Source organism: Cyprinodon tularosa, unplaced genomic scaffold (genome assembly GCF_016077235.1).
Source record: "Cyprinodon tularosa strain WSP-4 unplaced genomic scaffold, ASM1607723v1 ctg379, whole genome shotgun sequence".
Taxonomy (NCBI): domain Eukaryota; kingdom Metazoa; phylum Chordata; class Actinopteri; order Cyprinodontiformes; family Cyprinodontidae; genus Cyprinodon; species Cyprinodon tularosa.
Window position 1 is genome coordinate 700,746 of NW_024039095.1, and position 23,589 is coordinate 724,334.

Below are 23,589 nucleotides of genomic sequence, written 5' to 3' on the forward strand. Positions count from 1 at the left end.
GCCAGGCGAGGGAGGGGTGCCAGCGGGGTGAGAGCAGAGGAGGAAAGGCTTGAAGATCTCCAAAGGAGCCGGAGAGAAGTAACCGAGGTATATATCCAGAAAATTATTTTACAGAAAATTACTGAATCATTACCTGTGAAACGTCAGGGACGTTGCTGAATAAGTATACTGGAGAGTAACAGCATCATCACGCAGCATGTTATAGTTTTAGACAGGTCTGAGCATCCTGTACTCCAAAAACTGCAGTGATATTAGACAATTGTGTGTGTAGGATTAGTTACCTGTCCAAGAGAAAACTGGCAACTTGAGCGTCACTTTGAAAACCTTTTTCCTCCATCAGAGACTTCCATCGTGTAAATGCCGTGCCAATGTTGATCCGTGTTTTTTGTCGTTTCTTGTCACGCTTGCATTTATTCTCGTCGTGTTTCCGCTTCTTAGATGACGGGGGTTCGGTGTCCGCCGCTTTTCGTTGTGATACAGAGTAGGCATGATCCTCCATTCGTCTGATGTTTGGCCACACAGTGCCAAACAGTTTGCAAAGTCACTCACGCCTGCCGCCTTGTTCACCTTTCTTGTTACTGAGGCGCAGTATACCTGCTTCTTCTTCTTCTTTGGTTTCAGGCAGACTAAACGCTTCTCAGGCATAATACTGCCATCTACTGTTCAGTACCGTCTCAGTTCATCTCTCTCAACTTGCCGTAGTTACTTTCGAGCGTAATGGGAGATCTCGCAATCGCTAGTTTGCTAGCACAAAGATGTCTGCCTCCATGGCTGCGAGACCCGCTCCTATGTAATTATAAATAACGAATTCTAAGGCAACGCAAATATTATGGTTAAAAGGCTGAGCTCATAGGTGATGATAAATAACATAGTTATGTATAATATATTAAATTTCTGACTTTATATGCCTGTAATTATTACACATTGTAGCTTTAAGAAATGTTTTTTAACATTAACTTAACACAACTCAGGCTTTCAGCACTGAAAAAGGAATCTGTAAAAATTAATTAATCAATAACTTGAATAGATCTATCCCATTTATGTACTAAATCTAAACTATGTGCATTAAACTACATGTTTGGTTAATATGTAAACAGAGTAAAACATGTTGGTGGTTTATGTTTTAATGCAGTTAATAAACAGAAAAAACTGTTTTATCACTATTTGATCTCCGTGATCATGTCTCTCTGAGGCAGACTGGCACAAATTAATCCACTAAGAAGTAGCCATTTTGTAATGCATAAGAATGTTTAAACTGAAGTATTTCCATTAATGCTTCTTAAATCTATTCATCAAATTGATAAGAGAACAAGTTTTTTGTTGTAATAAGCTTCTTTGTTACTGTATCTCCAGGGGGTCAGAAATTATTAAAAAGGCTAAAATATGTCCTCATGATTTAATCTGTAATATAAGTATTATTTTTAGTGTTATATAGCAGTGAATAGAAAAGTTTCTAAATTTGAAATGGGTTGAATTTTTGTGCGTCTGCCAGCTAACCCTGTTTCTAAGATTAATGACTGCAGACAGGTCCAGAGCCATGATGGAAACAATCCCAACTGTGTCACAAAGAACATTACATTGACATACTCCGCGTCTGACAACTAATGTGTTCTGCTTTCAAAGTGACTCACGCAAAAATATGAATTTCATCACATGGCTCTTCACATGGAAATGGGATTCACGGAGCATGGGAACTGTAATATTATTTCCCTACAAGTCTTAGAAATGCCACAAAAACCTCATATGCTCACTCTAGTGGTGCATATACTTCAATTTTATGTTCCTTTAAAAGGTGCATTGAGATGGTTGAACTATAAAGTTATAAGATAAAATGATTTTTATTTAAATCTTGCATCACTTTTTAAATAACACTTTGCAGATGGTAGGGTGCCTCAGAAGGGAATATAGCAGCACTGAGTTGTGGTTTGACTGGGCTGAAACCCTTGCATTAGTGCGAAAGAATGAGCTGTTAATTAATGCAACTTTTTATATGTGTTAGACTCAAAGCTGCAGGTTGAAAGGTAAAAATTAGGTGGGGAGAAAATGAAAGGTTAGAGGATGAAACTCTGCGTCATACTTGCACTGAAATTCAAAAGCGCTTACTTGTCTTTTTAAAAATATGCAGCCAGGACAGATTCTTTTTGGGTTGCAGCTTTAAACTAATACATTCCTGAGGCATATTTTTGGTTCAGTTTTAGTCTTCAGTCTTCTTTAGTATGGATCTATCAGAATGTCAAATCTTGACTCTTTGTACTTTCACCAAAATCTCCAGGTCCATCAGAAAAGGAAACCATCTCTTGTCAAAAGCTCTTTTCTGGGGAGCCCAAAAATCTAAATATTAGATCATTCTACCAGCTTCATGATTTAGTCTTTCATTGAGTTTCCTCTTTTTTTTCTTGATTAGAATAATAATTAAAACAATTTTTTTATAAAATATTTAAAATTATAATCCAGTTAAACCCTGGTTTCCTTAAATCCATGTTTCTGTATTTTCCAGTTACACACACACATATATACACTATATTGCCAAAAGTATTTGCTCACCCATCCAAATTATTGGAATCAGGTGTTCCAATCACTTCCATGGCCACAGGTGTATAAATTCAAGCACCTAGGCATGCAGACTGTTTTTACAAACATTTGTGAAAGAATGGGTCGCTCTCAGGAGCTCAGTGAATTCCAGCGTGGAACTGTGATAGGATGCCACCTGTGCAACAAATCCAGTCGTGAAATTTCCTCGCTCCTAAATATTCCACAGTCAACTGTCAGCTGTATTATAAGAAAATGGAAGTGTTTGGGAACGACAGCAACTCAGCCACGAAGTGGTAGGCCACGTAAACTGACGGAGCGGGGTCAGCGGATGCTGAAGCGCATAGTGCGAAGAGGTCGCCAACTTTCTGCAGAGTCAATCACTACAGACCTCCAAACTTCATGTGGCCTTCAGATTAGCTCAAGAACAGTGCGCAGAGAGCTTCATGGAATGGGTTTCCATGGTCGAGCAGCTGCATCCAAGCCATACATCACCAAGTGCAATGCAAAGCGTCGGATGCGGTGGTGTAAAGCACGCCGCCACTGGACTCTAGAGCAGTGGAGACGCGTTCTCTGGAGTGACGAATCGCGCTTCTCCATCTGGCAATCTGATGGACGGGTCTGGGTTTGGCGGTTGCCAGGAGAACGGTACTTGTCTGACTGCATTGTGCCAAGTGTAAATTTGGGTGGAGGGGGGATTATGGTGTGGGGTTGTTTTTCAGGAGCTGGGCTTGGCCCCTTAGTTCCAGTGAAAGGAACTCTGAATGCTTCAGCATACCAAGACATTTTGGACAATTCCATGCTCCCAACTTTGTGGGAACAGTTTGGAGCTGGCCCCTTCCTCTTCCAACATGACTGTGCACCAGTGCACAAAGCAAGGTCCATAAAGACATGGATGACAGAGTCTGGTGTGGATGAACTTGACTGGCCTGCACAGAGTCCTGACCTCAACCCGATAGAACACCTTTGGGATGAATTAGAGCGGAGACTGAGAGCCAGGCCTTCTCGTCCAACATCAGTGTGCGACCTCACAAATGCGCTTCTGGAAGAATGGTCAAAAATTCCCATAAACACACTCCTAAACCTTGTGGACAGCCTTCCCAGAAGAGTTGAAGCTGTTCTAGCTGCAAAGGGTGGACCGACGTCATATTGAACCCTATGGATTAGGAACGGGATGTCACTTAAGCTCATATGTGAGTCAAGGCAGGTGAGCAAATACTTTTGGCAATATAGTGTATATATATATATATATATATATATACCGTATATATTCCACATTAATCAGTCCATATCTTCTGCCATGAACCCCCTCACTAACAAAAACTTGTCAACTACTGCTTTCTGCCACCAGTGAACTACATTTATTCAACTTTGATCAGATAAAACAACAAAGAGTATAAAACTGAGCTTCCTCTATCTCAGACGTCTTCAACATCTAGGTACGTCACTGCTTCATCACAGCAGAATCCAATCACTGATCAGCTTATTCTCATGAGGTTATCATTTAGGATGCATCTATAAATTGAAGGGCAGTAGATTGTGAGGACGGGAGTTGGAGACACCTGCTCCAGTTGAAAATGTTATTAATAATAAATTACAAATAATTATTATTTGTATGGAATAATATTAATGGAATTATAAAAATAGATGTCTATTAGTGAACAATTATAATTTTTCTCCACAAATCATTTTTGTTACGTTAATCTGAATATTGTAGAAATTGATGTCTAACGTAAGAGCCTGAATCTTTTGCAATGCTGTTTCTTCCATGTCAGAGGCTTTCTTTGCAAGAAAATTGTTCTGTATTCAAACTTGACCCTGATTTAGCAGATTATCCTAAAGTTATCCAACTCTTGTTTTTCTGGCTCTTGGCAGCCCTCCTGACAAATTAGCATTTATTAATTTAGGAGGAATTGCTCAGTTTGGAATTTCCAGTTAATGAGATTAACCCAGAAGTCTGAATGTACAAACTCAATTGAGAGGCTCTAAAAAACTGCTGTTGCTTTCATGGCTTTTCTTTTTTTATTATTATTATTATTTTCTTATTTGATGTGTTTTAGTGTTGCTTTTTACATTTCCAGTATATTGAAAATCAGATTACATTACTCAGGAAGGCAGTATAAATTATGGGTAAATAAAATGTAAAAAATAATTTCATCATAATGTGAAAGAGTTTGTTAAAGAACTGCATCTTTTATTTAAGTTACAACCATATGTAACTTTAACAAGTGGACGTGGACTTTTCAACTGTAGCCACTGTTTAAAATTTATATTGGACATGATTTGCGTTGCTAGTTTGTTATTTAAGATACAAATATCATCTCCAGTGGCTACTACTTTAAATAGCCTTTTTGTCTTTTTTTCTTCTTCCTATTGAAGGGAACTGAACCCTCAGCTTGCTTTGAAGCAAACATAAGGAAATGCATCTTGACTTTGTGGATGACCACCCTGAACCCTGTTGCCCACACAATTTGTTCTATTCAGTGACTTTGTTCTGTCCTGCACTGTTTAGCATAGCCTCCCAGAGCCCTGCTCTGAACGCTGGAGTCAGAGCAGAGAGCCAACGAGCGCTACCAACCGATTCCAGATGGCTTCCACAATACAGGGCTCAGAGGATGAGCACTGAAAAGAAGATTGATTTCCTTTGTGGAGTATGACAAGCCATGCACTAGAGCACATCTCTCCAAGCACACAAAGGGAAGCTCTAAAAAAACATATTTCAAAAACTTTTATTTATTTAATTTTATATCAACCTGCCTTTGGGGGTAAAACTACAGGCGGAATGTTTTGATGGTTATACTCCTTTTCCTGTAAAGTGCATATATATATATATATATATATATATATATATATATATATATATATATATATATATATATATATATATATATATATATATAGTACAGACTAAAGGTTTGGACACACCTTCTTCTTCAAAGAAATTTCTTTATTTTCATGGCTATGAAAATTGCAGATTGAAGGCATCAAAACAATGAATTAACACATGTGGATTTATATACTTAACAAAAAAGTGTGAAACAACTGAACATATGTCTTATATTCTAGGTTCTTCAAAGTAGATACCTTTTGCTTTGATTACTGCTCCAGAGGGAAAAAGTAACAGCTATTCAGACAGAAGATTTTAACGTATTTCAGCTGATATAAAAAAAATACTTTAAAAAAATTACGAACTGAAAATATTTAGATTAACTCCCTAAACCTGCGTCAACTCAGTCCTTGTCTTCTTAAGCTGACCAACATCTTTATTACTTCCTTGTGTGAAATTGGCAGAGATCAATCTGCCCGTTTAGCTAATCTCCCTCGACCTGTCTGCTACGATGATTTCCAATTGAGTACCAGGATCTGGAACATCATAGTAATACATCATCTACTGTGAACTGGAACAAATGACAGCCTTATACATGGTCATTCCAACCATTTCTTCCACCAATATCATGACTGATATTGAATTATTACACCAGAGGGAAGGTTCCTATTTCTGACATTAACTGCTGAGAAATATCATCAAATGTTTTGACTATTCCTGTATTACCCTATATAAAATGACAATATCCAGAATATAATCCTTTCTACAATTTCCACATAAAATTTTACAAAGCTTACAATACAGTTTGTAAAATTAAAATTGTTTCTTTCAGAATGTTCCTTATTTGAGCTATTAAAGCTCAAAGCTGCTTCAACTCAAAAAATATTTCTTTACTTTTTGCAGACGTTGTTTCGAGATGGTAGGAGAGAAAGCAGCGTAAGCAGGCTGTACCTTTCACCTTCCAACATCGAGACGGGTCAGCAGATCATCTGCAAAGCCTCCAACAAGGCAGTGCCCAACGGCAAGGAGACCAGTGTCACTATTGACATTCAGCGTAAGCATGTTTTCCCATGAATCTTTAATCCTTTGATTTTCAAACCTTTAAACTAAAAACGACTCCATCTGTTGCAGACTTCAACTGATATTCATAACTGATTTTCTTTTTTTGTTTTTTCTTGGGTTTTTTAAATGCCATCTTGGCAAATCAATTGGTGATGCACAAGTACTTTTTGGTTGCTATGAGGAAAATAAATGAATTGAAGCATCTGTCCATCTAAATTATATGAGGCTTGTGTTACAGCTACCTGCTTGCAGTGAAAGAATACAAAGTCTCCACCTCTTTCATACCCTGTCTCATGCCATCAATCTCTTTGATGGGAACATCCACAATTTCAGTTGAAAATAGGCAAAGTAAGCCCAGCGTGTAAACCACATCCAGTCTAAATTGTCAAGGAATATTTTTTCGATCAAGAACTGCTCACAGTAAGAGAAAGACTTTGAACAATGGGATTTTGCATCACTCACAACCCCTTCAAGACATTAAGTATGACTAATAAAGCAGAAAATGCTATTTAGAGAGCCATTATGACTGACGGCTCCATTCTTTTTATTATGTACTCGGCAAGAGGCAAGAATGGCACGAGCGGGCATAGCACAATCAGGCCAACTCAGGCGCAGGAGTAAAAATGATTAAGAGTTGTTAGTGTTTGCAACCCTAGCAGTTTGTGCTTTTCTTTTTTTTTTTTTTGCCATGCAGTGAGCGAAGGAAGTCTGCCCACATGTAAACTGATTTGTCACCATGTATAATGATGTGTCTGTGATAAACGCCTGCCATCATGGCATCATCCGCGCCTGTAAATGTTTGATTTAACCCTGAAAAATGAGTGGAGAACATCTCTAATTAGCATTCCAAAATGTCGTCTTTACACAATTAAAGCTCCTGAAAACATTTTTCACAGTGAAAGCTGAAACCAAGCGACAGTGAAGACTAATTGTAGAGATCCAAACTGTCTCCCACAAGGCTAAGACTCTCGACTCCCTCCCTCGTTCTTGGTCTCGCTCTCCTCCTCTCTTGGATTTGACAGGTAGTGCTCAGCACGGCTCAGTGGAGCCTTTGGAGTTTCAGAAGAGATCCACTCCCTACATATAATTACACCTGAATTGAAGCTTTCTGTATTTAAAGTTAGTTTTTTCTGTGCAGGTATTAATTTACTTAATTTAAATGTAAGCTAATTTGATTACAAGGTCAGTGATTCAATCGCATCTTTCGAAAAACAGGTGCAAAAAAAGCTGAAAGGAAATTACAGAGTTTTTGATTCAATTGATTGGTGTGCAAACTCTTAAGAGTTTGCATATCACTTGTAATTTAAACTCAATAATTAGAGTTTTACACATATATTGACACCCTTTGAACCTTTTCCATAGTACCTAATATTTTTGAGATGAGATAATACATTGTTTTAAAAAAAAATGTCCAAGCCAAAATTGAAAGTGCTTGGCATACATGTGAATTCTGCCTATTAACTTGCTACCCTTAAGCAAATAGGCTACCTTTACTTAAAAGAATGCCTAAACTTATGCTGGTTACATCAAGTTTAGCTATTTTGTGAAGTGCTCAAAAATCTGGAAGACCAAGGAACACAGTGAATTAAATTGTTATTCTCTTGTACACAACAAAATTTTCAGGAGGTAATGCAGATCCACAGAGAAAGATGTCTATAATCTTTTTTTTTTTTTTTTTTTTTTTAATACCTCAATGGACTATTAACATTTCTAATTCAATTAGTTATTACTTCAAATTGAAAATGCATGAAAGTTTTAAATTGCTGATAGCATCAAGCTAAGCTATGGCTAAAAGTGAAATAAGATCCACACATGGGTAAAAGTGTTGGTACGCCTCTTTTAATGAAAGAAAAACCCCAAATGGTCACAGAAATAACTTGAATATGACAAAAGTAATTTTAAGTGACTACAGTTGCACTAATTATCTTAATTTAAAAATCCATGAGACGGAGGCCAACCTTCATGGCTACAACAGTAAAATATATAACAAATCAAATAGACAAGTAGTATGAATTTAAGAAAACAGCCCAGAAAAATTTCTAAAGAGATTTACTGTTAAATTCAGCTCAGGAAACATAGGTCTCAGTTTAAACCACTCAGCCTTTTTGAGCCAGAGTGGACTATATGGGAGGTAACCAAAGAGGACACCATTGTTGAAAACAATCATAAAACAAAAAACAAAAGCCAGGCTGGAATTTGCCAAACTACATGTTGATAAGCCACAAAACTTGAGAGAGAATGTCCCGTGGACAGATGAAACTAAAATCTAACTTTTTGCCAAGGAACATCATCTCAATGTTCACAGATAGAAAAATGAAGTATATTAATAAAAGAACACTGTCCCTACTGTGAACTATGGATGAGGCTCTGTTATACTCTGGGGAAGCATTGCTTCTTCTGGCAAAGGGTGTCTTGAATCTCTCCAGGGTAAAATGAAATCTCAAGACTACAAAATGTTTCTCGGGAGAAATGTGCTGCTCAATGTAAGAAAGCTTGGTCTCAGTCGCAGGTCATGGGTCTTCAACAGAATAATGACCCAAAACCACAGCTAAAAAAAGCCAAGAATTGCTAAGAGGGAATAATGGCCTATTCTGAAGTGCCCTTCTCTGAGACCTGTCCTAAATCCTATTGAGCATCTTTAAAAGTAGCTGAAACATGCTGTCTAGAAAAGGCTACCTTAAAACCTGAGAAAACTGAAGCCATTTGCTCATGATGACTGGTGTGTTGTGACTCTGATAGGAAAGTCCACTCACAAAAACTGTTTTAACCAAAAGTGCTGGATCAGTAAAATAAAGTCAGTTCCTTAAAGACCCAAAGGACACAACCATTTTGGATGACCTAAAGAATTCAGCTATATAATATTTAATATATTACCGTTGACTTAATTACTTTCCAGTGAGTGCTGTCTTACAGTTTATTAGCGACTTATCGTGATAAAATTATTTGGTGTAAATACCACTTCTTAATCCCATCCAGAATTGAATTAAACCTGTCAATTCATCCTCATATTGGAAGAGGCTCACATCCACTTCTAAAACCAGTGATTTAAATATATTTTCTAACATTTAATTACAATTAACTGTGAAGAATTTTGATTATGTCCATCCATTTTCCATCACGCTTATCCCAAGCAGGGTCACGAGGGGTGCTGCCGCCTATCTCCAACTGTCTACAGGCGAGAGGCAGGGTACACCCAGGACAGGTCATCAGTCAATCGCAGGGCAACACAGAGACCAACAAAATAAACAACCATTCACGTACACACTCACACCTAAGGAGAATTTAGAGCAGCCATTTAAAGTCATATTTGTGGACTGTGGGATGAAACTGGAGTCCCAGGACATGCAAGAACATGCAGAACATACAAGCTTCATGCAGAAAGAAAGAATCAAACCCGAAACCTTCTTGCTGCAAGGCAGCAGCGCTATCCACTGTGCCACTGAGCAGCAATTTGATTATATGACTCGGACAAATAACGTCAGCTATGAGAAGACTCATACTTATCTTAATTTTTTCTGGATTCAGAAACTATGACAAAGAAACATCAGTCACTTATCTCCACAAGTGATCAAATTACTTGACTGTAGAAAAAGATTTGTACTCAATGGTAAATTACATGAGTAAGACTTGATGCAAACGACTAGGGGGACCAACCTGGAAAAGAGGCAAGCAGAGCAAGAGCCAATAATGCTAATCAATGCACTTAGCTTGCCTTATCTTTTGATTGAATTAGCATTTTTCTTTAACGGTTTCATATGAAATTAAAAGACTATCTTTCTTTGGCTTCCTGTCATAATAATGATAAGCTGAAGATGTCGGGGACTAAAACTACTTTTCAAAAAGAGAATAACAACCTGACAGAAAAGTGTATTTTAAAATATTCAAAGCCAAAAAGTAGAAAAATTGAACCTTTTAAATTCCTCTTTTCACTCCGAACAAAAGTTAAAAGCCATCCCACTACTTACTGTATGAGGGAATTGTTCCCTGAAGAGCTTCCTGTCAGCTTGTGAAAGAAATGACGGACTTGACAATTAGGTCTTCGTAATGGCTCCTGGATGTTCTCTCTCCTTTCACAGCATAAACTAGCCACATGTGAATCCCCAACAAAACAAGTCAATTATTGCTGACAGATTTAAACCCCCACTCAGCCATGGGTAAAAGCATTGTGACTGACCACTCAGTAATCTGTGTTAGTGTGTGTGTGAAAATCTAGAAGCTTCAGTCAGTTATGTTATGATGTGGCAGTCCTTAGCATGCTTGAAAATCTAGTTGATTAAAATTTCTGTCAAGAACATTTAAAGAAACTTGAACATCAACAAAAGAAATTGGAGTACCAAAAGGCTCAACGAAGAACTACAAAGGGTCTCAGTGGGGAAGGCAACTTTTTAGAGTCTTTTCCCAAAATCTTGTATTCAGTCCACCTTTGTGCTTAGCTGTCCATTTTCCTCTTTCTCCCTCAGTCCAAACAATTTTAACAGCTCTGCATGTTGCTCTACAGCTTAAACAAAAATGGCTTTAATATATATTCTTTTTATCATTATTTTAATGCCTATGGTTTACATCTAGCTCAGCATTTTCCCTCCCACCAAAGTTCATATGCTGTTATCTGGATGAGGTTTAGACAAATTAGCATCTAAATACAGTATTCGCTTGTGATGTTACCGAAATGAGAGGGATTAAAGCCAGCAGAGGTGATTCAGAACCCTGGATAGACTGCTGACTACAGTTGTCCACACCATAAAATTAGTGAACCGCAATTATTTGATATTGTATCACATGGAGAAGCTATCACATGAGGCTGTTTTCTCCATTTTGATGCTCATGTGGCTTCTTCTTGAATCAGTAAACTTTCCCTCTTCCACTACAGTACCTACGACTGCAGGGGAACTCAGTTTAGAACGAAAGCTTCATGTCTCGCTAATTCCCACTCATCACATGGTTTGAAATATTCCTCATTTATTTTCTAGTGCAGTTGCATATCTGCAGCGCCTTGCCCCACATAGAACTGAGCTTTGAAATGTGTAGTGGGAAATTAATGCACCCGGGACAGGGAAAGCCAAGGTTTTTTTTTGTGTGTTTGAATTGCAAACAAGCTGAGCCATGTGGGGGGAAAATGAATGCCATTTGTTGGGACTAATTAATAAAGAACATGCACATGTGCAATTGGGAAGGATTTGTTTTTTAGTATCTTGCTCAGCTACATGCTCTCCTTGCTTAATCAAGCAGATAATGCCAAATTCATCCAAAACAGCATCTGTGAGTGAGGAGGAAGGAATACAAGGATGTACAGACGAGAAAAATGCTCTTGCATTTCTTAGAAAACTTTCTATTAGCGAACATATTTTGGGGCATATGCGCTGTATGGAATGTGGCACAACATCTGCCATCATTAAACCAAGTAAATTCAGCATTCTGAATATCTTATGATCAATATGTTAGACCTCAGGTTGTCTTTCCACCTGTTCTCTTCTGAAGTATTCCACTCAGCTAGCCAGCTGACAGCATACCCATATTGTTGACAATGTAATCTTTGGTCTCTGCGTCTTTCCGAGGAATCCAACCGCTTTATGAATTTGGGGCTCGCCCTGCTGAAGAACAGCTGTCTACAATGACCCAGAGAGACTGGAAATTGAGCTATAAGAAAGGGGGAGGGAGTCGAATTTATGCTGGCACTATTTCCATAAACAGAGAAGTTGGAGGATTGTTCCAACAGCACCATCTGGTCTCCACTTTGAACTAACCGATCAAAGCTGTCGGCCAACTATAACAACACCCTCCCCAAATTTCTCTGTTAAACATCTCTCTTACTCTTTTCCTCCATATTTTTAATTCCATCCATTCTAGTAAACGATTAGTTGTCTTGTGCCTTGATCTACCCTGGCTTTGTCTCAAACGCACCATTCCTCAACTTGTTTAATTTACACATCAAATACTAATGAAAGAGATGCCAGCAACACAAGGTCAAAGGTTAGAATTTGGATCTTGCTTTCCAACAGCTGTTGCTCCCAGTGCTGTCCTTCCAAATGACTCTGAAAGATGAAGCAAAGAAAATAATATCATTATGACTTTACCTCTGAGGATATATATTTATTTTTTTTCCCGTCAAAAAGGAGGGCTAGTTCAGGTATGAATATGGATTTTTTTTGGACAGATTGACAGTAATGAGCATTTTTGTCTCCAGAAGTCTCTTGGCAGCAAAAAGAAGGATGTCATGATTAAGAAGTCACATATAGCAATAGCGTCAGTGCCTCTGAATTCACTTTTGCCTTGTAATGTCTATTAGTACAGAAACTACCTTAAAATCTTCTCTTGTCTTTTGATGTCTGTCTCCTTTTCTCTCTTCTTCCCCAGATTCTGAGTTACTTTTTTTTCATTGCCACCTTGACTGTTGCCACACCTGTCCGTTTTCCCCTTCAGTTGATTTACCAACATTTCCTTTAACAGATTTAACCACCCACAATGCTTTAAACCACCTACTGAGTGGATAATACCATTGCTCCAGGCAAGGATGAGTTTCCAATTTTATTATGATGCACATCCTTGCACCCCCTCTCATATTCGCACAACTATACAAATGGTTAGACACACACAGTTGGTTGCATAGTACCTAGGGATACTTGCTTGTTGAGTCAGCCTGCAGTGTTTCTGGGTTTCACAATGTTGTTGTTTTCTTTACTGGCCTGGGGAGACCTGGCACAGGTGGAGCTTGTGGATTTCAAGGCATTAAAGAGGTTGGTGGGGGCTGGGGGGTTGTCCTGAAGGAGAATACTTCGCCTGATTGGGGATATTTTATGTAAGTAGGTATGTGGCACCTGTACCAACTCCTCTCTGGGGGTTTGTGGCAGCTGAGCCGGCCTTGAGCATCTGCGCAGCTACAGGGTAATGAACAGTATTCCGACACTTGCTTACTGAATTCCTCATCATGGCTGTGCAGAGAGTTACCTGGCTGTATTAAAGCAGGTTTGTGTCTGTTGTTTTTGTCTTCTTCCGTTGTATTTTTTAATTGATTGATCTCCATGTGCTTCATCCAAATCCAAACACAGGTCCTGGTTATAGCTTCAGTGTTTTTGACCATAGATCTACCTTTGAAACAGATGGCTCACTTTAAATCCTTAGCCAGTTTTTTTTTCTCTTGTAACAAGTTGACTCCCTAAGGTAGCTCACCATTTTTCTACCACATGTGAAAAAGGAGAAATATATTAAATTTAATTTTGAGACAGTTTGTCAAACAGGAGTTTTTATTTTTTTTCCGTTTCATTGAAACTGGCATAAATAGAAATAGTTGACACTTTCCAATATATTTTCCATTAACAGTAAAGCACTTATGCCACTAATTGCTAGACCAATCGCTAATTATAATCTTCCTTGCTGTGGTAGCAGCTCTCAACAAACTACACCTACATTTCCTTTAAAAAGCCTGACAAATAGCTTTAGTGTAAATAAATAAATACGTTTATCCTCCAAGTTTGAGAGGTAAATGGCTTTGTTTTCTTCATGTGGGACAGGATTGATATGCAAATGAAGCTGTATCTTCAAAAAGAATCCCACCTTTGTCAATTAGGATGAATTAAGTTGTTTATTGAATTTGCATAATAAATGTGTGTGATGTTCAGAGCTATCACTATAATTGTACTGCATCACTGAGGTTGCTTGTTGTTTTTAATTGCTGTGGATTTTGCCGTGGACTATTTTTTGTTTTGTAAATTCTTGTTCTGTGAAATCTGTTATCATTTTACTTTCATCACATAGCAAAAGTAGGGGGAACATAAGAGTAAACACATAAGAATTAATTCCCAGCTTGTTGTTCAGTAACACAAGCCAAAACAAATGTGGGCTGAAGGGATATTAAAATTGAGAGTTATAACTATTCAGGGATGACCGTGCCACAAAGTGAAATAAATGTTCAACATCACTTAAAACACTGCCACAAAGCAGTTAAAGAATAACAGTAGCAGTGCAATTAATATAATATTTCTTCTCAAAGATCTAATCATATGTTTGTTACAGCTAGGGTGGTGCCGGAGTAAAAAAATTTCCAAGAGGGGGTCACTCCAGTGCGACGGAGTATTAGGGCCAGGCTAGAGATATATATATATATATTTTTGATAATAATAATAATAATAATAATACATTTTATTTGTATTGCACTTTACATTTAAAAAAAATCTCAAAGTGCATAAAATATGCAATGCAATAAAGTCGAGAAATTATGAGAAAAAAGTCGGAACATTACAAGAATAAAGTCATATTATTACGAGAATAAAGTCGTAATATTACAAGAATAAAGTTGTAATTTACGAGAATCAAGTCATCATACAACAACCCCAACTTGTTACCCAATACAACTTGTTTCTTTTAATTTTAGGACTTTATTAACGCAATTTTATGACTTTATTCTCGTAATTTTAAGACTTTGTTCTCATAATATTATGACTTTATTGTCGTAATTTTATGACTACTCTCGTTGCAACTTTATTTTTGTAATTTTACGACTTTATTCTGGTAACAATACGACTTTATTCCCGAGACAGAAGTAAAACACAATCTCTACTGTAGCCTGGCCCTAATACTCCGTCGTACTCCAGTGACTGAAAGTCAGAGGGGATTTTGCTGGGAGTTTGAGGGAAGTGGGCTGCCATTCAGCCGGCGTTTGACTGGGAAAGGCCATTATGAATGGATGCTACTGTACTTTATACTTATATATACAGTTATTTCACCGGGTGTCAAATATAGAAAGTTCTGTGGAACTGCTTTAAGTGTTAGAAGATCTTTTTGTTTTTTTTGTTTTTTTATTTGCCAACAAAACTGAGGCTGCATCCATAATTTACTGACTAAAGTTTGCAAAATTCACAGACCATCCAACATCATTATCTTTAAAGTTGAAGTAAATCAGATAGTCATATCCTACACATTTTAAAAGTGCTATGACATACAGTACTGTGGTTCCCCGAGCAAAACAAGGCATCAGAATTGGGTACCACAGTATGACCACTAAAGGTTACTCCACTGTTTTTGTCATAGTTTTCTCTGATTTAACCATAAACAACATCAGCAACAAAATATCTTTCTAAACCATACAGTTCACTGCACAGTGTTTGAAGGGGATGTCAGTTGTGTAATTACTTGTCTTTGTGCCTCTCTGTTTTTATAGATCTCCCACTTGTCAATCTCTCGGTGGAGCCTCAGCCAGTTTTAGAGGGCAACCTTGTAAAATTCCAATGCTCCGCAAAGGCCAACCCTCCCGTTTCGCTCTACAGGTAAGAATATAACGAGCTGTAACCCCAGTGCCCACACATACAGTAAGTCATCCTCAAAGCTTTAAAGAGCCTAGAAAATGTTGAAGGATGAGAAGAATTGCAGTTAATGAGATATTTTCTGATCGATGGCGCAAAATTTAACACCCTGTATTGATGGCATTAATCATTGTCAGACACCCTATAATACCATTGCAACATTACTTCACCTCATACTTGTTACAAGAGGACTCAAAACGATGAAACACTTCTGAAAAATCTAATGGAAAAATATTACAGAAAAACCATTTGGGAAACCATGTCATGTTTCAATAGGCTGCAGCAACGTAAAACAGAGCTTTGTTGCACAATTATTTGGTTTATGGTCACATCATCTCCCTTGAACTTTAAATGTCTATGAGTGTGTCAGAAGAAATATGAAAATCTAATTTGCATGACATATGAGGAAGATATCAAAATTGCCCGTATTTTTCCTGAAATTATGTGGTGAGACAGCACCTGCCCCAGGGATCTGCCAGCTTTGTGCGATGGTGGGTGATTCTATACTTTTATTTCTTTTATTATATCCACTTGTTTAAGAAATGACAATTTACAATAAGGGATTTTTTTCAGTTTAGAAATAAATCTTTCTTTGCCCACATAAGAAATGTTTACATTGTAAAAGGGGTGGTGGTAATTTTATACGAAAGTAAGGTAATTAAGCAATAATCAAATGACAAACAACAGGAGTGACAGAAGGAAAACTGTGTACATCCAGTTCAGTGGTTCCCAAAGTAGGGGCGGGGGCGACGGCCTTGCCCCTCAGTGTAATTACAGGGGGACATAGTAGAAATGAATTGAATAAATGACCAAATTTGAGAGGTATTTATACAAGAAAAACAATACTGATAACAATGTTGAATTACTAGGTTATAAATAGGTTACCTTATTATAATTACTCTAATAAAATGATAGTTTTGTGATTTAAACTAAATTGTAGCAGTTTTATTTGATTGCAATATGTTTTCTGCAGTTAACTTTTCTTTCACTATACAAAAGTTGCGGGCTGCAGTAGTAGTGGTAAAGTAATTAGAGGGTTGAGAGAACTAAAGTGAGTGAGTGAACCAAAATCACAGTCAATGTAAAGCAACTTTCTGAAAATGAGACCCAAATGTTTTAGATATAAGAACTTTTATGATCATTAATCTTATGATTGCAAAGTAATTAACAACCAAAAGAAATAAAGTCAGACATAAATAAATGCCAACGTATAAAAGCGTCTGCCTAGGGTTGTATAATGAGATGCCTTTTACAGAGATGAAATTAGAAAATCACGTTTCCCTTACTTAGTACCATATCCATTGTTGAACTTGGACATTGTAACATATTTGACTTGATAAGGGGGAAAAAATGCACCTTTGTTTTTACAAACCCCATATGGCCCTCTACACGAGGAGTAGTAAAGTGATTTGTCAAGAGATGGTTCTCTGAGAGGGAGGTTTTTGAATCTGAGCAGAAAAATAAATGGAGCCAAATCAATAGTAAAGGCAATTGCCCAGGTTCAGAATCTTGTTATGGTACTGGGAAATGAAATGGTTGTACAACACACCCACAGGTGGCAAAACAGAGATGTTGCTTTTGTATATAGTTTGGAAAAAAAAATTTAAAGTCTTAGTTGAGAAAGGGCAGGGATATTGTGGAAAACAAGGTTTATGTTAGACTGTGTAGTTGCACAGCGCTGACATATCTCTTTCTTCTGCAGAGGGATTTAGCTTCCCTTGTTACGAGACTGGATCAATGCTAGAATCAGACTTCACCACAGGGTATCAAAAGCTTTGACTCCTTGGCAGCTGAGATTTTCTTCCAGTATAACAATCTAGAGAATAAAAGGATTGGTTGAAGGTTAAACCCAAAGGAGAATGAAAACATCCCTTTTGCACTCTACAATTTATTTACCTATTTGTTTCAATAGTGTGAAATTGAAATTAAAGCTACTAACCTTTCATACTTAAAGGTCCACTCTTCACCTGATTTTCATGGTCACCTGTTTCATTTCCTGTTTTTCATACAAGGGCATCACACTTCTATCGTAATCCATTGCTGTGCCATTTCAATTCAGCACATTGTTGACTAGAGATTTTCAATCTATACAGTACTAGCCTTGGAGGCTTTACCTATGTAAAGGCCTGCAGAGAGTCTCCCTCGCAGAGCAAAATCACCATGGAGTGCCGAAATCTGGTCAAGCAGTGTGGGACCATTATTCAGTGCTAATACACTCTGTCTTCCACAGATCAGATAGAGCCCAAAGACAGAGTAGTTCTGAGACGGATGGCTCTTTTCCATTCCCTAGAGAGTCATCTATTCCCTATATGCGTTTCACCGTCAGGCCATCTTCCAATCCAATAGACACTCGAAACACACACCCAAGATAGTGCAGGGGCAATAGTCAAAAGCTTATTGCCTCCAGCTGCCTGTGACCCCTTGTGACTGCAACAGCATTTTAATAAAAGTGCATTAAGGCAGAATACAAATGAGATGTATGTCTGGAACCTTTTCACAGAAAAAAAAGAATGAAACAGAAATGCAAATGTGAGAACTGGAAGCGTAGAACAGCTGTTGCTTAGGAGGAAAAGCAGGCTGTTACTTATGGATCGAATCAGCTGAACTAGGAATTTAACCTAAAAGGGGAAAGGGATTTAAGTGGTCAGGAATACTAAAAGTACAAATTTTTCTTTAAGCTATAATATGAAAGTTGTCTAAAGAAACATACAGCAACATACTGTAGCAGGCATTCAAAATTTCCCTTCCCAGTCAAACGCCAGTCAAATTGCAGCCTACTTCCCTGCAATTCCCAGCAAAATCCCCTTCAACTTCCAGCCACTGGAGTGACCCCCTCTTGCACAGTTTTTTTTTATCTGACTCCACCCTTTCACAGAATTATAGTGCCTGACCAGGAGATAACACTTCTCTTTAGATCTTAATGTCCACAAATCATGACAGAAAGAATATTTCATTAGAAAAGTTGATGTTTAAAAAGAATTGTAAGGGACCAGCCAAGGGCCCATCAAGGAAAATGGGGAAATTTTGAATGGCTACAACTGTAAACTCTGTTGCCTGTATACATCTAGAGTGTAATATCAGTGGTAAGCATTCAATCACCAGAATGAGAGACAATATGATACATTATTTTGTTTTTAATGCCATTTTCTAAGATGTTATCATTTAGATTCTTATTTTTTTATTTTTTATTCTTTTATATGTCAGCTTAAAAAGCAAAGAGCAACTGAAAATAGTTCAGTTTTTGTTTATACCAAAACTGCTAGCAACAGCTTGAGATCCCAGTGTGGGGCCTATGAGCATTAGATCTTGTGGTATTAAAGCACCAGAACATTTCTCATTAAAGTTAGAACTATCTCTAGAAGCACAGGTTCTAATTGCTATAAGCATGTGACTTTATCTGGTGAGGAAAGTCTTAGATGTTTTTCAAGGTCTCACACATTAAGACAAGTGCTTTAAACTTGAAATCAATATTGCATCTAATCATGAGACTGACTTTGAATTTAGATAGATCTTTTTTTTTTTTTTTTTAAAGATGGGTGTTTGGTAGAGAGGGGTTTTTGAAATAAGAAAATAATTATTGACCGGGTGAGAGACAGAATAAAAATGGTCTGTAAATGTTAAAACAGTAAATACTAACTCTTACAACATAACAAAACTGTACCTGGCATTTGCTATGTAGCTGACAAAATATTTCAGCTTTTTTATGCAGTATATATCTGAATGGAATTTGATTTAAAATCGATTATTCTAGTATAGATCAAACAGACGGATACAAGTATCTTTAAAATGTATTCATTGCATATTATAAATACATTAAGCAAGGATTTAGAACGTGTTATTTTTAGCTTTTCTTTGACATCAGGATCACAAGAATTGTTAAATCTCTTCCTTGTAAAAGGTCGAAAAAGAGATGCTTTTATCCCTCTTAAATGCCTGAAAAAATACTGCTTTGTTTTAAAACCAAATTCTAGTGTGGAGTTTTCTTGTAAGGTTGATGTGTTTTTACACCCTTAAGTATGTAATTTTCCTTTTTTCTACACTATACTAAATTATTAGGAACAATGTTTTTTTGTTTCTTTTTTTATTAAAATAAGACTATGTTGTAAATCACTATCTGTTGAAGTGTTATACAGTTGTCCATTATGTATTGACAGTTGTTTTTCAGAGCATTTGGGCTCCATTATGGCAATATATCCCAACACAGTGTAGTATCAAACACTGAGAAAACACTACATTGGCTAACAGTTAGAAGCTAACTAAACAGTTACCCATGGTGCATGTTGACTATAACTGTTGTGCTATAACCTTTTATGTCTTAGTTTGCATTGTTTTCTATGTTTCCCAGGGTACTTTGAATTCTACGTTTTTGATGTAAATGAGTTATTTCCCAGTTAAGCAGTGGCTAGAAAAAAAGAAACAACAAAAAAATTGGGATGCTTTATTCTTGTAAATTTGCAAATAAAGAGAAAGCTACTGGAACTGTATGTCCTCTATAAAACCGTTATGAAAACATAAAGGACAGAAAATTCTAATGAGATCAGCTTTTTGAGAAATTACACCAGCTTCCTGTAGAGAGAAACGAAAATTTCTGATTATTTTAATATCACATCCACCCGTCGAGACTTGGATCACACTACACTGGTTTCTTTTGTACGCTTATGAAATATTGGGCCGCAAGTAGATATCAAGAGACCTTGCTTTAATTTCTTGTGAGATCGTAAAAGGGGTTAGTCCTTTATGGCTGTGTCAAAATTACTGGACGCTGTTACTGAGCGTGCATATTTTTTTAATATCACAATGACAGAAGTCTTCAGTTTTAATATGCAGGGAAGGTGGAGGAGAACTGCACTGTGCTGTGCTTAACCATGTTGATAATAACTTTGGGTCCTGATTTACTGTGCGCCTTGGAGCTGATGGCACAGATACCTGCTTAATTTAATTGCTAGCCTTTTATTGCCTTAATAACGTTCAGTAAATGCAAAATCTTCTTCTTCTCCACTTCACTTTCATCTTCTTCTTCCATTAACTATGGACCTTTTATGTCTGGAACAGTTTTAGTTTAAATACCTTTCACCACACATAAACAGCTGTAATGCAAACAGTGATCCTTGCTTCTGCAGATGCACACGACCAAACATAATTCATAGCTTTTGTCTGAATGGAATCCCCGAATAGATCACAGTGGTGTGGAGTGAGTCATCTATTGAGCCAGCTTTGCATTGGCCCTTTCACCCTCCCTGAGGGAATGCAGGTGTTTTTGTTGCCGAGAGCTAGCTATGTTTAGACATGAGTTTTGGACATGGCCCAGCACACCAACAGAGCTCTCCTGCTCCCGGAGGGCGAGGGTATTCTGTCTCGCTTCCTCCTAATACTGTCAGGGGCTCCCTAACCTAGCAGCTGCAATTGCGACTTGGAGCAGCCGGCTGCCCAAACATCTGTGCTTAACCCAATATGACTCCTGCAGTTTTGGCTGATGGAGTGGCAGTGGAAACAGCTTCATTGTCTTGTGACTTTATTACCTTGTGTGTCCCTGTTTTACAGTTAGCACACATTTTTATGATGATATTAACATCTTTGGGAGTTGTCTCAGTAATGGTCAGAGCACAGGGCACATTTAGAGATAAAATAGTTTTAGGTGAGCTAGTTTAACTCCTCTCCCTCATTGACATTTTTATCTAACCATTCATTCATGTCATTGCCCTCTTCAGGCTAACAATGATGTCAAGTGACACGTGTAATTAATACCTTAATCAAGTTTGTCTTGATCAACTTGTCTGGCAAAATGAACCTAAGTAGTTCATGTTAATACCAACCAGCTTATTTTACTGTGCAGCATCAATTTTAAAACAGATTCTGCTGTGTATTAATTTTATCATAATTCTCACTGTGCAACCACACTGTACACCACTCCAAAAATTTGAAAGGATGCATTTTGAATGTGCTCTGGTCAGAGAAGATCTTTATTTTTGATTTTGGCCTGTGTGGCAAAAATGCCAGTGGCTACCAGCTCTAAGTAAATTCCTAGGCTAAAAAAGTTTGGCATATACTTTTCCATCATCATGCAGAGGTTGCTTTTTACCAGTTTGATTCATTTAAGTAGACACTAAAATTTAATTTAAAATATATTATTTTGATATATTACTTATAATATCTTAGATATCAAAAGTACAAAAAGACTTTTTTTGTCAAAATGTTATTGATTTATATAAGTCAGTCCACATTCACATATATTTTATCAAGAAGAACATTGAATTTGACGATAGAATGGTCTCCACCTGCCAAAAGACAGCAGCTCAACTCATAATCTCAGGCTGTGTCCTAACGACCACCCTAACCCCTAGATCCCTCAATCACTGTATAGAGCGAGGAATATACAGCTGACTTTATAGTGAACTGACCGTTTGGACAGATGATCACTTCTTTTTGCTCCCCGTTGGTCACGTAACTCTGCCTCCACTGCGCGGTGCCTGCCTCATCTTTGTTAATTTTGAGTCCAATAATTTTTAAACCACTAGACGTTCAGAGGCTCATTTAAAATGGTGTAACCACTATATAATGCCCTATATAGCTTTACATACAGTAGTAGCTATTCAAAATATCTCAATTTCTTGATGGGCATTTTGCTGGTCCTTGGCTGGTCCCCTACTATTCCTTTTTAAACATCAATCTTTGTACTAAAATATTCTTTTCATGATGATTTGTGGACATTAAGATCTAAAGAGAAGTGCCTTCTCCTGGTCAGACCCTGTAATTCAGTGAAAGGGTGGAGTCGCACAAAAAAAATATGCAAGAGGGTGTCACTCCAGTGGCTGAAAGTTGTAGGGGATTTTACTGGGAGTTGCAGGGAAGAGGGCTGCAATTCGGCTGCCGTTTGACTGGGAAGGGCCATTTTGATGGGCTGCTACCTTACATTCCTGCTCAAACACTAATTCAGATCACTGAATTACCTCCTTGACATATCATTAAGTTTGGCAAATGCCTAATTATCCATCCATCCATCCATCCATCCATCTTCTTCAGTTTTTTCCGGGGTCGGTCGCGGGGATAGCAGCTTCAGTAGGGAGGTCCAGATCTCCTCCATACCTGATAATGAACCATTTATCTGATTCAGCTGTGTTGGTGCAAGGAGGCACCTACAACCTCCAGGACGGTAGATCTTTAGCCCCAGAGTTGGTAACCCATGTTGTAGAGGCATACCCTAAAAGATAGTGCTACTATGAATCATTGGCTCAAACGGGCCTAATAGAATTGACATATTCTAAAACATAAAGATACATAGTAAGCAAATGTGCAGCACACTAAAAAAAACTTTTATTTTCTTTCTCACAGTAATGTTTTACTCTGTGTTAGTCCATATGCAGTGCTTACATTTTTACAGCCTTCCTTGTCATGCACAAACCAACTGAAGAAAAAAATCTGCTGCACAAATGAACCTAAAAAAGACAAAAAGCCCAATCAGGATTCCTCCTCACTTCACTTACTGGTTGAATGAGATGATTTGTTACCATTTAAGTGAAAGTATTTTAGTCAGGCATGAGGCTAGCTTACTCATGGAAAACAAATTAGCTCTCCATCCCATGGAAACTCTCTTCAGGACTGTCAAGGCGAGAAAATTGAGACATGCGCTGGATGGGTACTCATTTGCTATATCAGCATGCAGGCACTTGTCTTCTGTGGAGGTATTTTATGGTGCATCATGCATTGTTTTTCCAGCAGCACCATTTCTATTTTCAAAGGAACCCAATACTTCTGGGGGACAGATTTGCTTCTATTTTAATAAATAGGCCTTGTCTTTATAACAGCTGAAAGCCAAAATAACCCATGCAGTGTACGGCTCAGCTGCCCGTGGCATCATCAAAGCCTTACCTTAACACATGT

The 23,589-nt window shown here is 37.6% G+C and overlaps 1 protein-coding gene across 12 annotated transcripts in view; it reads left to right on the forward strand.

Moving 5' to 3' along the window:
- kirrel3b (kirre like nephrin family adhesion molecule 3b) overlaps positions 1-23,589 on the forward strand; it is a 211,151-nt gene that overhangs the window by 160,521 nt on the left and 27,041 nt on the right. For all 12 annotated transcript variants that reach the window (XM_038296858.1, XM_038296859.1, XM_038296865.1 and 9 more), the window contains exons 6-7: positions 6,260-6,410; positions 15,570-15,675. In XM_038296858.1, coding sequence (XP_038152786.1) covers positions 6,260-6,410; positions 15,570-15,675 — 257 coding nt within the window. The remainder of the gene's footprint in view (positions 1-6,259; positions 6,411-15,569; positions 15,676-23,589) is intronic.